At 50.3% G+C, this 16,482-nt stretch overlaps 1 protein-coding gene across 9 annotated transcripts in view; it reads right to left on the bottom strand.

The window, feature by feature from the left end:
• Window positions 1-16,482, bottom strand: part of DYSF (dysferlin) — an 80,521-nt gene that overhangs the window by 13,465 nt on the left and 50,574 nt on the right. For all 9 annotated transcript variants that reach the window (XM_058837715.1, XM_058837721.1, XM_058837719.1 and 6 more), the window contains 7 exons: window positions 15,220-15,311; window positions 13,300-13,470; window positions 12,375-12,517; window positions 7,353-7,492; window positions 6,432-6,520; window positions 6,131-6,226; window positions 3,042-3,183 (listed from right to left, as the gene is read on the bottom strand). In XM_058837715.1, coding sequence (XP_058693698.1) covers window positions 3,042-3,183; window positions 6,131-6,226; window positions 6,432-6,520; window positions 7,353-7,492; window positions 12,375-12,517; window positions 13,300-13,470; window positions 15,220-15,311 — 873 coding nt within the window. The remainder of the gene's footprint in view (window positions 1-3,041; window positions 3,184-6,130; window positions 6,227-6,431; window positions 6,521-7,352; window positions 7,493-12,374; window positions 12,518-13,299; window positions 13,471-15,219; window positions 15,312-16,482) is intronic.

Genomic DNA, 16,482 nt, shown 5'->3' with positions numbered 1-16,482 from the left:
ACTTCCAGTTTCTGTTGGAATTTTGGGAATATTCCTTCATGGAATAGGTTTTCCAGCCAGGCAGAGGCTGCCCAGGGAAACGATGGAATGTCCATCCCTGGAATGATTTAAAATCCCTCAGGATGTGGCACTTGGGGACAGTGGTGGCCTTGGCACAGCTGGTGATCTTCGAGGGTTTTTCCATCCTAAATCATTCCGTGATTTTCTTGTTTTCCATGCCAGAAACTGTTTTCCTACCGAACTCCAAAACCCGGGAATGTGCTCCTCCCGTGAAGCCAACACGGATTGACTTTTCCAGGGGCAAAATATATGGAATATATCTTCTCTTTCCAGGGCTGGAAGAGAAAGATGGCACCAAAAAAAAGCAGGAAAAAGGATGGAAATTCCAAAGGAATGCTGAGAAAAGCTTGAAAAAAGCATTTCCATGTTTTCAGAAGAGCTGTCCTAAAGATGGGAATATTTCTTTTCCATGGAAATATTTTAGAAACTCGGACGGGGGGGAATTCTCAGACTGAGAAGAAAAATCTTTATAACGTTAATCCAACCAGGAAAGTTATGGAAAACCATCTGGAAGTGGTTGGAAGGTTCAGGAAAGGAGGAATAAGAGTGGCACCTGGGTTTTCCCTGGATTTTCCCTGGATTTTCCAGGCTCCCAACCATTCCCATCAGAATAAAATAACATGGACACCCTCTTATCCAGGGGTTATCCAGCCTGGGTCGGGATGAGTCATGGAGACATCACCTACAGGAATTCCAGTTCTGGAATTCCCATCAGGGGAAGGACCTGGAGCTCTTGGAGCGATCTGGAGGAGGCACCAGGAAGATCCAGAGGGATGGAGCAGCTCTGCTGTGGGAAATGCAGGGAGAGCTGGGATTCCTGGAATTGGAAGAGAAGGATCCAGGGAAAAGTCAGAGTCTTTTCCAGGGCCTGAAGGGGCTCCAGGAGAGCTGGAGAGGGACTGGAATGACAGGAGCCAGGGAATGGCTTCCCAAGGGAAAGGGGAGATTGGGCTGGGATCTTGGCAAGGAATTCCTGCCTGGGATTCTGCAATTCCCAGATTTGCTGGGGCTGCCCCTGGATCCCTGGGAATGCCCAAGGCCAGGCTGGATCCATCTGTGATGGTGGAATTTATCCCTGGATGAGATTCCAGCTCCCTTTCTACCCAAGCCATTCCACAATTCCATGATTCCTAATCCACCTGGCCACGCTCCTGGGAGCTCCAGCACGGAGAAAACAAAGGAAAACCAGCGGAAAACTCTCTCCCTCCCTCCCGGTTGGGCACAGGTGGTTTTCAGCAGCTCCCAATTCCCCACAGTTGCTCCCGACTTTTGATTGAAATTCCACCTTCCAGCGCCCGCCTTTCCAGCCGGGATTTTTTACGGCCGCAGGAACCGAGCCGGAGTTCAAACAGCACATGGCGAGATCAAAAAATTCCCGGAGCTGGAATGCTCCAGCCGGCTTTTCCTTCATTATTCCGGCCTTTACAGAGAGCTTTTACAAGGTGTTTATTTTCGGATCCAGCGTTGGAAGCCACGTGGTGGGAAAAGATTCCAGATCGGCACAGCGGGATGGATTTGCTTAAAAGGGTTTATGGACGGGGTCTTGGCTTTTTCCAAGCGGGATAATTGGATGTAGTACACCCTGTACTTGGGATTTGTTGGATATGAAGCGTGAAACGGGCCCAGCTGGAATTCTGTCAGTCGTTGGAACTGCACGGGAAGGGGTTTTGGAAGCTGGGAATTGCCTGGGATGGGGGATTCGCTCGGCATCTTCCCAGCCGAGGCGCTGGTTCCGTGGAAAATGAGATGGGGATGGGGATCTGGGTGGGTTTTGGGGATCCCAGGGATGATCCCGTCACAAGAGGGAATCTTTGGGCACCTCATATTCTGTGAATTCTGAGCTAAAAGCAGGGAGTAGGAATCATGGAATTGTTGAGCTTGGAAAATCTTCCAGGATGATCAAGCGCAACCTGAGATTGATCCCCAGCTTGGCACTGCGGGCCACATCCAGGAATTCCTTGGATATTTCCAGGGATAGGGACTCCAAACCTCTCTGGGCAATTCCAAGGCCGGACCGCCCTTCCCATGAGGAAATTCCTGCTGGTGTCCCAAATCCGAGCATCCTCAAGGGATGAAGGCTCGGGATGAGGTGAACAAAGGACTTGGAGCCTCCAGGGAGGTGCCGGGATTTTCCCTGCTGCCCACAGCCCACAGAGAGCCAAAAATCAGGGAATCATGGAATGGTTTGGGTTGGAAGGGACCTTAAAGATGATCCAGTTCCATCCCCTGCCATGGACAGAGAATCTTCCCTTGGATAATTCCTTTTGATCTCCAGGTGAAGGAAATATAAATTAATGGATCTCCTCGACTGCTTGGTGCCCAATTTTCCCTAATTCCCATCATTCCCATCCAATTTTCCTTTGTGTTATTCCATGCACCCATCCCAACTCCATTCCCGTTTCCTTCCATCCCTGCAATTCCCGTGAGCTGATCCAAGGAGCAGCCGGAAGAACGAGGGGATCGAAATCCCATCCAAAAAACCCCATCCCCTTCAACTCCCAATCCAATCCTCTCCCTGAATCCAAAGATTTTCTTCCAGTGGCACATCGCAATCTGTGTTCCCATCAGAATTTGGAGGCAGCTCCTTCCTTTCCTGATTTTTAGCCTTTTCCGGGAAGTTTTTGCACAGCACGACTCCGGTTATTCCATGTCGGAAAACAGAGATTCCCACCAAACCATCGCCATGGAATCGCCGTCTCCAGCTTTGGAATATCCCCATTGTCCCATTGGACACTTCTTCCAAGATTTTTCCTGCTCCGAATGTTTCCCAGAGGAATCTGTCTCTTAAAAAAAATCCCTACCTCTAATTACCAACCCCATTTCGCTTCCAAACACGGATTTTCAAATGAAATTCCCAAAATTTCGCCGTCAACACCACGGAAAAGCCAAGCTTTGCACGGCTCTGCTTGTGAAGGTCTAAAATTCCTGTTCCACCCCAGAATTCCCACCGGGATGCAGAAATTCCATCCAGGACCTCTCACCTTCTTGGCCACGTGGCACATCTGCTCCGCCGGGAGATAATCGAAGGGAAAGATGAATCTCCAGTTGAAATTCCCTTCTCCTCCCATGGATCTGTAGTGGACATCCGTCTTCTGCTTGTTCTCCTCGTGTCCCACCAGCCACCTGCCAGGGAGAAACGGAGCCTGTGGAAAACCGGGATCGTGGCAATGATTTGGGATCTCGCTCAATGTCACAAGATCCAAATGGAAATGGAATATTCCAGATCCCGGTGGCTGCTGGGGATGGGGAAAACCTGGAGGTGGGAGAGGGAATGCAGCAGTCCCAGAGCTGGGAATTCAGTCTGGGGGTAGCAAGTCCAGAATTGTGGAATCGTGGAATGGTTTTGGTGGGAAGGGATCTGAAAGCTCATCCCATTCCATGGGCAGGGACAGCTCCCAGGATCCCAGCTGGATCCAATCCCGATATCCAACCCGGCCTTGGGCATTCCCAGGGATCCAGGGGCAGCCCCAGCAAATCTGGGAATTGCAGAAGCCCAGGCAGGAATTCCTTGCCAAGATCCCAGCCCAATCTCCCCTTTCCCTTGGGAAGCCATTCCCTGGCTCCTGTCCCTGCAGCCCTTGGCCCCAGTCCCTCTCCAGCTCTCCTGGAGCCCCTGCAGGGACTCTCAGCATTCCCTGCATTTTGCCCTTCTCCAGGGGAACATTCCCAGCTCTCCCAGCCTGGCTCCACCATTCCTTGGGAATCCCATTCCACTGCTTGACAGCTTTTCCATGAAGAATTTTTCCCTCGTATCCAATCCAGGATAGACAGGTTCCAGCTCCTGTTCCGGAGACATCAATGGATGGAAGGAATGGGAACGGTCCCCACTGGATTCCCGATCCAAAGGGCAGATCCTCAGGCACAAAAAGGATCACTTCACCCCTTCCCAACAGGATTTTTCAGGATTGTTTTCCTTTGGGATGGGAGATCTGGAAGCTGAGCAAGGTTTTACTCATTTCAAGCCTTGCAGGATTCTCTTGGGTGCTAAAAATTGGGAAAAGGATCTCAGCAATCCCTGGATGCTCCCACTTTTCCAGCAGCACGACTTTTTAGGAGCCCCAAAAGACGCGGAACAGCTCAACTGGAGCTGATAACAACGGACTTGATGGGAATACCAGGAAAGCCGCGCGACATTTGGGATTTACGGGGGGAAAATCGGGATTGTAAACCAGGGATTTACAGTCTGTTCCCAAATCCCACCTCTTCCTGCCCGTAAATCCCAAAAAGGCACAAAAAAAAGGAGCTCCCTTGGCTGGGATTGCATTTTTTAGCATGAGATAAATCCTAAATGGAGTTGGGAAGGGAAAAGGGGGGAAAAAAGGGGAAAAGGGAAAGGGGAAGGGGAAAAAAAGGGGAAAAAAGGGGGAAAAAAGGGGGAAAAAAGGAAAAAAAGGAAAAAAAGGGGAAAAAAGGGGAAAAAGGGGGGAAAAGGGGGGAAAAGGGGGAAAAGGAGGAGAAAGGGGGAAAAGAAAAAAGGGGAAAGGGGAAAAGGGAAGAAAAGGGGGAAAAGGGGGAAAAGGGGGAAAAGGAGGAAAAGGGGGAAAAGGGGGAAAAGGGGGAAAAGGGGGAAAAGGGAAAAAAGGGGGAAAAGGAAAAAAAAGGGAGAAAAGGAAAAAAAGGGGGAAAACGGAAAAAAGAGAGAAAAGGCAAAAAAAGGAAAAAAGGAAAAAAAAGAGAAAAAAAAGTGCCAGAGGAGCTTTTTCCAGGAATAATGGGAATTCCAAAGAAATAATCCAGTCTATGAGCCTGGAAAAAGGCTGGGAATGAGCAGACAACGAGCTCCTCTCCCCATGGCCAGGCTGCTCCCACACCTTATCCCGCTATGGGAACATCCAAGGAAAAATATTGCCCTGGGATCATCCTGGAGATCCAAAGGAAAAAGTTGTGGGCTCAGCAGAGATGTGTCTCTTCCAAAAAGCTGGATCCATGGATGGAGAGGTGTGGATCCGTTGCTGGAAAGGTGTGCATCCATAGTGGGAAATGTGCATCTGCAGAAGTGTGGATCCATAGTTGGAATGGTGTGGATCCATGGATGGAAAGGTGTGGATTCATGGATGGAGAGGGGTGGATTCATGGATGGAAAGGTGTGGATCCATAGTTGGAATGGTGTGGATCCATGGCTGGAAAGGTTTAGATCCATGGACGGAGAAGTGTGGATCCATGGCTGGAAAGATGTGGATCCACAGCTGGAGATGGGATCCATATTTGGAAAGGTTTGGATCCATGGGTGGAGAAGTGTGGATCCATGGCTGGAAAGGTTTGGATCCATGGTTGGAAAGATGTGGATTCATGTTTGGAGGAGATGTGGATCCATGGTTGGAATGGTGTGGATCCATGGATGGAAAGGGATGGATCCATGGCTGGAAAGGTTTGGATCCATGGATGGAGAAGTGTGGATCCATGGATGGAAAGGTTTGGATCCATGGCTGGAAAGGTTTGGATCCATGGATGGAGGAGATGTGGATCCATGGATGGAGAAGTGTGGATCCATGGATGGAAAGGTTTGGATCCATGGTTGGAAAGGTTTGGATCCATGACTGGAAAGATGTGGATCCACAGCTGGAGATAGGATCTATGGTTGGAAAAGGGTGGATCCATGGCTGGAAATGTTTGGATCCATGTTTGGAAAGGGGTAGATCCATATTTGGAAAGGTTTGGATCCATGGCTGGGAAGATGTGGATCCATGACTTGGAAGATGTGGATCCATGACTGGAAAGATGTGGATCTACAGTTGGAGATGGGATCCATTCTTGGAAAGGGGTGGATCCATGGCTGGAAATGTTTGGATCCATGTTTGGAAAGGGGTAGATCCATATTTGGAAAGGTTTGGATCCATGGCTGGAAATGTTTGGATCCATGGTCAGAAAGGGGTGGATCCATTGTCGGAGATGTGAATCCACAGCTGGAAATTCATGGATCCATAACTGGAGAGCCATGAGGGCCCCTCCATCCCAGCAGGATCCAGGTCTATCCCAGCAATCCCAACCCAAGGAACACCTAAAATCCTTCCCAGCTTCTCCTGCACCTCCAGCCTCCGGAATCCGGGAGACTCCGGAGCGGGACGCTCACCCTTTGACGTAGATGTCGCTCATCTTCTCCCCAGTGATGCTGAGGTCGTCCAGGATCACGTCCTTGGCGTTCCAGATGATGCAGCGTAGGTAGAACCTGGAAAATCCCGGGAATAAAACCATGGGAAGGTGGAAAACTCATCAGTTGTCCCGCTGAGGGATTTCCCTATGGGATCCGTTTTCCTGGAGATGATCCCACACCTGTCCCTCATCCAGGTTGGTGAATCCATCCCCACCTGAGGCTTCCAAGCATTCCCAACTCCTTTCCCAAAAGAAAAGATGTGGAAGAAATGGGAAGTTACCTCTTGGCTTTGCGTGGAGTGACGTTGAAAGGGGGGCCGGGATGTCCCAGGGATTTGGGAAACAGATCCACCCACATCTGGAGCTTTCCCTGCACGGAAGAACAGATCCCTGAAATCCTGGGAGATTCCAAACCGGAATGCCTGAACCTCTCCAGGGAGAGCTGGGATCCTTGGGTGGGAAGGGAGGATTCCTCAATGAAAAAATGGCATTAAAAGTTATTTTAAAATTATTTTAGGGATATTTGGGAATGTCTCGATGGATGTAAATCCTGAGGAGAAGCTGAGGGAGGCGGGAAAGGGGCTGGAGCACCAGGAAAAGCTGAGGGAGCTGGGAATGGAGCTCAGCCTGGAAGAAACAGGGATCCAGAGGGACCTTCTGGCTCTCCACACCTCCCTGGAATGTTAGAACCTGGTGGGAGTTGGGATCTGACCCCAGGGAATAACAGGAAAAGAGGGAACAGCCTCAGGCTGGACCAGGATCAGCTCAGGCTGGACAGCAGCAGGAATTTCCTCATGGAAAGGGCAGTCAGGGATTGGAGGTGCCCAGGGAGGTTGGGAATCCTCATCCCTGGAGGTTTCCAAGGAATTCCTGGATGTGGTTTTCGGTGCTGAGGTGGGAATCAGGCACAGCTCGGACTCAGTGACCTTGGAGAGCTTTTCCCACCTCAGTGATCCTGGGATTCTGGGAGAAGAATTCTGAGTAGGACTTTTAGACCAAAAATGTAAAATTAAATTAAATTAAATTCCAATCAATTTAATTTAATTTCATTTAATTTAAAAACGGGAGCAGGGCCTGAAGGGAATGACACCTCCCCTCCCTGGGAACATCCCATATCCCAAGACAGACATTCCCAGTGGGATTCTCCCCTTGGATCCAGCTGGATCGGGAGATGCCGCTCCTGGGCTCATCCCAGCACGCACCTGCTCGATGTCCGGCTGGAGGGGGCTGTAAAGGCGCCGCGTCTCCACGTGCTCCGGAACCAATCCCTGCTTCCGGAGCGCGGCCAGGGCCAGCCGCTCCTCCACCGGCCCCAGGTGCGGATTTGGGGGTTTTCCATCTTCTGCCACGGGGAAAAGAGCGGAGTGAATCCCACAAGGATGGATTTTGGCCGGGAAGAGCTGGAGCAGCACAGCCTCTGTTCCCAAATCCGTCACCACAAACCATCCTGGGCGCAGGGATACCATTCCCAGTGGGAAAACCTACGGAGATCCTCGTGCAACCACCTCACAAATCCCAGCCAGGGAAACGTGGCAAGGATCCAGCTGGATCCCATGGAAAACAGAATCCAATGGTTGATCCCACTCCTGGATCCAGCTCTCCCAAAGTCCCAGAAATCCGGATTCCCATCAACCTTCTGCCAACAGTTTATCCAACAGATTAAAACCACCCAGGATCTTCAGCTGGGCAGACAGGAAGGAGCTCCCGGTGGGATCTCATTTCTCCTCTGCAGGATTTGGGGTGAAAGATGGGAATGAGAGGAGGAGGAACACAGAGACACCACCGGCACAGCCTGGGGGTTGTTCCCAGTTCCTACTCCAGTTCAAGTCCCTGCTCCGGTCCCACCAGGATATTTCTGGTGCTCCATCCATGGAAGACCTGGAATTATCTTCTCCTCCTCCTCACCTGCTCCACACCAGCCCCTGATCCTGCCAAAAATGGGCCAAGATCCCTCAGTCATGGACATTCCTTCCTTCTCTTCCTGGTCAGGATCCATCCATCCATCATCCTTCCATCCATCCATCATCCATCATCCATCCATCATCCATCCATCCATCATCCATCCATCATCCATCCATCCATCATCCATCATCCATTATCCATCCATCATCCATCATCCATCATCCATTATCCATCATCCATCATCCATCCATCCATCATCCATCATCCATCCATCCATCATCCATCCATCATCCATCCATCCATCATCCATCCATCATCCATCCATCCATCATCCAACCATCCATCCATCATCCATCATCCATCCATCCATCATCCATCATCCATCCATCATCCATCCATCCATCCATCCATCATCCATCATCCATCATCCATCATCCATCATCCATCATCCATCCATCATCCATCCATCATCCATCATCCATCCATCCATCATCCATCATCCATCATCCATCCATCCATCATCCATCCATCATCCATCATCCATCATCCTTCCATCCATCATCCATCATCCATCCATCCATCATCCTTCCATCCATCCATCATCCATCATCCATCATCCTTCCATCCATCCATCATCCTTCCATCCATCCATCATCCATCATCCATCCATCCATCATCCATCATCCATCATCCATCCATCATCCATCATCCATCATCCATCCATCATCCATCCATCATCCATCCATCATCCATCATCCATCCATCCATCATCCATCCATCATCCATCATCCATCATCCATCCATCCATCATCCATCATCCATCCATCATCCATCATCCATCATCCATCATCCATCATCCATCATCCATCCATCATCCATCATCCATCATCCATCCATCATCCATCATCCATCCATCATCCATCATCCATCCATCATCCATCATCCATCATCCATCCATCATCCATCCATCATCCGTCATCCATCCATCATCATCCATCATCCATCCATCATCCATCATCCATCATCCATCCATCATCCATCATCCATCATCCATCCATCATCCATCATCCATCATCCATCATCCATCATCCATCCATCATCCATCCATCATCCATCCATCATCCATCATCCATCATCCATCATCCATCCATCATCCATCCATCATCCATCCATCATCCATCCATCCATCCATCCATCCATCCATCATCCATCCATCATCCATCATCCATCCATCATCCATCCATCCATCATCCATCCATCATCCATCCCCCATCATCCATCCATCATCCATCCATCATCCATCCATCCATCTATCATCCATCCATCATCCATCCATCCATCCATCTATCATCCATCATCCATCATCCATCCATCATCCATCATCCATCCATCATCCATCATCCATCCATCATCCATCCCTCCATCCCAGTACAGCCAATGGCCAACTCCTGCCTCCCTATCCCATTCCTGGGATGGACACGGTGCCTTGTCCTTGGATATCAGGGAAGTGGTGAAGTTCCCACCCCTGGAGGTGTCCAAGGAACAACGGGACATGACGCTTGGACAAGATTGGACTTGATCTTGGAGATCTTTTCCAACCTGAATTCTGGAATTCCAGGATCTTAAACATCTTTTCCAACTTTACAAACTCCAACCCAAATGATCCCAAAATCCCAGGCTGGGGTTGGTGGACTTGACCCCACTCTGGTCCTGCACCTTCCAGGACATTTGAAACACAACGCTCTCCATAAATATAATTCCATAAATATAATCCCATAAATATTATCCCATAAGTATTATCCCATAAATATTATCCCATAAGTATTATCCCATAAATATTATCCCATAAATATTCTCCCAACTCCACCAAATCCCTATGAGATAGCTCAGCTCCCTCCTTACCAAGGAAACGCTTAACTCCAGCCAGCTGGGCTAATTCCCAACATTTTCCCAAACCCTGGAATTCCGGCGTGCGCGCACACGTGCGGCTTTACATGCCGGGAAAAGAACGAGCCCCTCTCGGAGAGCGACAAAATCTGGGATTTATGGAATAACGGGCCGGGGGGAGGGGCTTGTAAAATCCCAGCTCTCGTGTTTAATGGCTCCAGTTTATTCCCAGTCCGGCTCCAGAGCTCGCAGCTGGATTCCAGATCTGCTCCGGGTCAAGCCCCGGGCTTTGTTCTGCTGTTTGAACTCGCTGCTGTTAAAGCCAGAGAAGGTGACAGCAGGCACTGCCACGGGGGGGATGCCTTTTAACACCTCCTCAGCTCTCCCTGGAAAACTTTTCCATAAGGATTCCCTGCTTTCCTTGTCCTCAGGGGAAAACTTGAATTCCTGAAGGAATTTGTGCTTTGTTTCCCAAGAGCGCAGAGAGGGATCAGCCCCGGGTTGTGCCTTGTTTTGTGTCTCTGGTGACATCCTTGGTGTGGTGGCCTTTAAAAATCCCATCAAAATTGAGGTGGGATATCGGGAATTCTTTGCTCTCAGGGTGGGGAGGCCCGGGAAGAGAATTCCCAGAGAAGCTGTGGTTGTGCCTGGACCCCTGGGAGTATCCAAGGCCGGGTCGGATCCACCTGGGATAGAGGGAGGTGACCCTGCCCAAGGAGGGCATGGAATGGGATCATCTTTATGATCCCAACCTGAACCATTCCATGATTCCAAACTGCAGCTCCTGGGCCAGGCCCAGTGGGATTTCACCTCCTCCTGGGACCAAATCCCTCTTTTTGTGCCTTAAAGCAGAGTTTTCCCAAAAAAACCCTCCTGCCCCAGGAATGCTGGGTCAGAGGGAGGTGCCATGGGAAAACAAAATACTCCTCCCTGAAAGTCCAGGACTTTTCTCCTCTTTGTAGAAGTTGGGTCTGTCCCCCGATTCCCCCAAATCCCAAAAGAATTCCCAGGTCTGTGCATGGGATATTGTCTCCCTCTAGTGACCATTCCCAAAATGAGATTCCGATGGAAGAGCTGCTCTTCCGGCTCTGGCAGCACTGGGAATGTCAGGTTGGAGTGTGTCACTCCCAGCCAGGGGTGTTGGGTCTGGTCCAACTCAAGGCTGGTCAAAGTTCCTGGACAGCAAGTCTGGATTCAATCCCAGGATTTGGGACGCAGACAAGTTTGGGAAAAGTCCAGAGCCAGTCTGGCCAGTGAGGAAGAGGAGGGGGACATGTCCATCACCCACTCCTGGCCCCCATAATGCTCCTCATGATGTCTCCATGCACTTGGAACATCAGGTTGGAGCTTCCCACAAACTCAAGGTCAGCATTCCCAGATTTAAGGTCTGGATTCAAATCCCAGGATTTGGGATGCAGCCAAGTTTGGGAATGGTTCAGACCCAACATGGACAGAGAGGAAGAGGAGGGGGACATGTCCATCACCCACTCCTGGCCTCCATAATGCTCCTCATGATGTCTCCACGCACTGTGGGAAGCTCCAACCCGATGGAGCTTCCCACAAACTCAAGGTCAGCATTCCCAGGCTGAAGGTCTGGATTCAAATCCCAGGATTTGGGGCATGGACAGCCTTGGGAAAAGGGCAGAACCAACACAGACAGAGAGGAAGATGAGGGGGACATGTCCATCACCCACTCCTGGCCCCCATAATGCTCCTCATGATGTCTCCACGCACTGTGGGAAGCTCCAACCCAATGGAGTTTCCCACAAACTCAAGGTCAGCGTTCCCAGATCGAAGGTCTGGATTCAAATCCCAGGATTTGGGGCACGGACAGCCTTGGGAAAAGGGCAGAACCAACACAGACAGAGAGGAGGAGGATGGGGACAACGTCATCAGCCACTCCTGGCCTTCACAATCACCTTTTGTGTAACATCTCCATGCACTTGGAACACCAGGTTGGAGCTTCACAGCCACAATGGAGCTCCCACCTGGGGGTGTTTGGCTTGGTCCAATTTAAGGTCAAAGTCCCTGGATGGAAGGTCTGGATGCAATCCCAGGATTTGGGACGCAGCCAAGTTTGGGAATGGTTCAGACCCAACATGGACAGAGAGGAAGAGGAGGGGGACATGTCCATCACCCACTCCTGGCCTCCATAATGCTCCTCATGATGTCTCCACGCACTGTGGGAAGCTCCATCGGGTTAGAGCTTCCCACAAACTCAAGGTCAGCATTCCCAGATCGAAAGTCTGGATTCAAATCCCAGGATTTGGGCCACGGCCAAGTTTGGAAATGGTCCAGAGCCCATAGGGACAGAGAGGAGGAGGATGGGGACAATGTCATCCCTCAATCCTGGTGATGTCTCCATGATATCCAGCTCCATCCCTTCCTCTGGAGCAAGGAAATTCTGCTATCCCAAAATATCCCTGCCATCTTACCCAGCTCGGAGAGGACGTATTCCTGATCCCGGAAGATGATCCGGTCGGATTTGTAGGTGGGAGCCTTGTAGTTGTGCTGCAGGGAGAAGAGGTGGAGCAGCTGGGAAGGGCGGAGTTGGTCTCGCCACTGGTTGGGGCCAGAGCTGAAACCAAACAGAACCATGGAATTATGGAATGGGTTGGATTGGGAAGAGGTCAAACTTCATCCAGTGCCATGGGCAGGGACAGCTCCCACCATCCCAGGTGGATCCAACCTGACCCTGGGCATTCCCAGGGATCCAGGAGCAGCCCCAGCAAATCTGGGAATTGCAGAATCCCAGGCAGGAATTCCTTGCCAAGATCCCAGCCCAATCTCCCCTTTCCCTTGGGAAGCCATTCCCTGCCTCCTGTCCCTGCAGCCCTTGGCTCCAGTCCCTCTCCAGCTCTCCTGGAGCACCTCCAGGCCCTGCAAGAGACTCAAAGGTCAGCCCAGATCCTTCTCTTCTCCAGACTGGACATTCCCAGTCTGGCTTCAGTGCAGAGGGGTTCCAGAATCTTGGAATGTGTTGGGTTGGAAATTACCTTGAATCCAATCCCATTCCAACCCCAACACCTCCCACTATCCCAGGTGGATCCAAGCCCCCGTGTCCAACCTGGCCTTGGGCACTGCCAGGGATCCAGGGGCAGCCCCAGCAAATCTGGGAATTCCAGCCCAGCCAGGAATTCCTTCCCAAGATCCCACCCCCATCTCCCATTCCTGGGATGGGACATCCACAGCTTCTCTGGGAGCGTCCTCAGCACGAGGTCACCAGGAGAAACCACGGATGGAAGGGGATCTCCCTGGAGGAGAACCAGGACTCAGCCAGCTCCCCTGCTGTGATCCCGTGGCCACCTCCGCACCCCAATCCCAGGATTCTGGGAATTCCGAGCCCCCGGAGGAACGCACACGCAGTAGGTCTGGGGGAGGCCGCAGCGAGCCCCGTATTTGGACAGGAAGCGATTCTCCAGGTCGATGACGGTCTCGCCGATCTTCTCATCCTTGGACAGGAGGTCGTAGTCGTAGATGGTGACCTTGAGGTCCTTCTCCAGGGGCAGGGTGCAGCTCAGCTCAAACATCCTGGGAACGGGAACAGGGAAATGCTTGGGAAAAGAGGATCGTGCCGCTGGAATTCCATGGGAATGGATTGAACATCTCATCCCGACCCACTGGTGATGGGATGGATCCGAGTCACTGAGCGTCTGTGTCACCTCGAGCCAGCAGGGCCAGGGCTGGGCTGTGCTGGCTTCGTTTATCAAGGAATTGTGGAATTATGGAATGGTTTGGATTGGGAGACACCTTAACGAGCTCCTCATTCCACACCTTCCATGACCCCAGGTGGATCCAATCCCAATGTCCAACCTGGCCTTGGACACTCCCAGGGATCCAGGGGCAGCCCCAGCAAATCTGGGAATTGCAGAATCCCAGGCAGGAATTCCTTGCCAAGATCCCAGCCCAATCTCCCCTTTCCCTTGGGAAGCCATTCCCTGGCTCCTGTCCCTGCAGCCCTTGGCCCCAGTCCCTCTCCAGCTCTCCTGGAGCCCCTGCAGGGACTCTCAGCATTCCCTGCATTTTGCCCTTCTCCAGGGGAACATTCCCAGCTCTCCCAGAGCTGAGGGTTTCCGGAATCCTGGAATGGTTTGGGTTGGAAATAACCTTAAATCCAATCCCATTCCAACCCCATCCATGGGCAGGGACAGCTCCCGCCATCCCAGGTGGATCCAAGCCCCAGTGTCCAGCCTGGTCTTGGACAATTCCAGGGATCCACAGCTTCTCTGGGAATTCCATCCCAACCCCTCCCCACCCTCCCAGCCAGGAATTCCTTCCCAAAATCCCATTTAAATTCACCTCCCTCTCCATCTGGCTTTGTTGGGAAGGTGTCCCAGCACCAGTGGGAGCAGCCTTGGAAAATCAGATGGATTTTATAGGAAGCAGGGTTTGATCCCTGTTTGTGCCCCCAGTCCCGGATTTTGCCAGCCTGGAGCTCATCCCACAGGGCAGCTCCGATCTGTGGGACAGGATCCAGGGAATGGCCGGAGCTGTTCCAGGGAGGTTTAGGTTGGATATCGGGAAAAGATTCCTCATCCAGAGGGTGCTGGAGCACCAGAACAGCTCCCCAGGGAATGGCCACATTCCCAAGGCTGCCGGAGCTCCAGGAGCGTTTGGACAACATTCCCAGGGACAGGGTGGGATTGTTGGGATTGTCCTGGGAAGGAGCTCAATGGATGATCCTCATGGGTCTCATCCAACCCAGGCTATTCCACGATTCTCTGATTTTCTGGGAGAACAAAGCCCCACGGAGTTGAGCTTCCTTCAGTTTCCCTGCTCCTTTCCCAGCCTTGCCAAGCATCTTTTCCCAGAATAAACCATTACTCTTGGAATTTTATCCCATTTCTGAGGGAAACGACTGAATTATCCATGGATAATCCTTTTCCAGAACATTCAGAGGTGTCCCATTCCTCTCCGTCCCTCACGTTTTTCCTTCAGACACCGGATCAAAGATCCCGGATGAGGAGAAGTTCCCCAAACTCTTTCCCATCAATGGGGTGATCCAGATTCCTCCCCTATGGAATTCCAGCCCCGCAGCTCAGAAATCCCAGGGATTGATGAATGAGAGCCAAGGGAATCATGGAATAGATTGGGATGGGAGAAACCTTAAAATCCATCCCATTCCCAATCCCTGCCGTGGGCAGGGACACTTCCCACTATTCCAGATTGCTCCAACCTGGAATTGGGTGTCGGAATGGGAAGTTCCGGTTGGCCCAGCACAATTCCCTCAATAAGGGAATCCAAAAAATTCCATGGATCCTGAAGGGAATCCGTACTTACTTCCCAAAGACAGGCTCCAGGGTGCAGGGAAGGTAATTTTCCTGGTCATTTATGGATTTCTTTCCCACGGAAATCTTCACGTAGGGATCACACTGGAGGCGGGCACGGAAAGAAACACAAAAATCCCCCGGGATTGTTGGATTGGGAACGACCTTAAAGCTCATCCAGTCCTACTCTTTTCCACAGGTTGCTCCAAATCCCATCCCTTTCCCCCAAAAAAATTATTCTGAGAATTCGGCATCAGTTTGGGAAGCAGGGAATTGAATTTAAGTTGGATTTTTTTGCCAGGAGAAGGAAAAAATTCAAGGAAAAGATCCAGTTCCACCTAAAAGATTTTGCCTGGATCTACAGGGATCCACTATCCCAGCCACATCCAAGAATTCCCTGGAAAAAAAAACACCCAGTCCAAGTTTTCTCATCACTTCTCCCGGATTTTCCTTTTCCTGCTGATTTGGTTTTTAAGGAATGGGTGGGAAACAGAGCTCAGAGAATGGAATCAGCACTCAGGTATTCCTTGGGCTGGGATAAGCCTCTGGAAAAATTCCCATCCCAGGGGAAATTTGCCATCAAATTTGGGTTGGTTTGGGGTTTTAAATGGAAAAACTCCCTTTTTTTCCCCCCTTCGTTTTAATCCTTGGGAATAACTCATGGAAGATTTCTAAGGAATTAAACACTTCCATTCCAAATCCATTAAAAAAAATTGAGGAAAATTCCAAAGTGATTGGAATTTGTTCATCTATTCCATATAGATTTCCCATATTCCATAAATTTTTTTCTGTATGTTTTTCCATATATTTTTATGTCTATTCGTTATTTTCCCATAAATTTTCCATGTGTATTCCATGTGTTCATCCATCTTTCCTATGTATTTCCTCACCTATTTCCCAATTTTCCCCAGTTTTCCTTAAATTTTCCCCTTTTCCAGTGAAACAAAGAGCCTTTAAAAGGATTTTCCCCATCCCTGAGTTTTCAACCTTTGCAATTCCCATTTTCCCAGAATTTTCCTTCCAGACCAGCAAACCTTTGCAAGAAGGAATTTTGGGGAAAAACGGGATTTTATTTCCTTCACCACCAAAAAACCAAAAAAAACCCAAAAAAACCCCAAAATAAAACCAAACCCAAAACTCATGGAATCAATCCTAAAAAAATCCCAGTGGATAAAGGAAGAGTTGGCTCCTGGAATTCCCAGATATTCCAAGTGAGACAGAAAATGGGAACAAATTCCTAAATTTTAGGAGAAAATTGTAAATTTTGACCGATTTT

The sequence above is a fragment of the Poecile atricapillus genome, chromosome 4 (genome assembly GCF_030490865.1).
Source record: "Poecile atricapillus isolate bPoeAtr1 chromosome 4, bPoeAtr1.hap1, whole genome shotgun sequence".
NCBI classification, from domain to species: domain Eukaryota; kingdom Metazoa; phylum Chordata; class Aves; order Passeriformes; family Paridae; genus Poecile; species Poecile atricapillus.
Note: the sequence above shows the minus strand (reverse complement) of the source record. Positions and strands in the feature narration are given on the sequence as shown.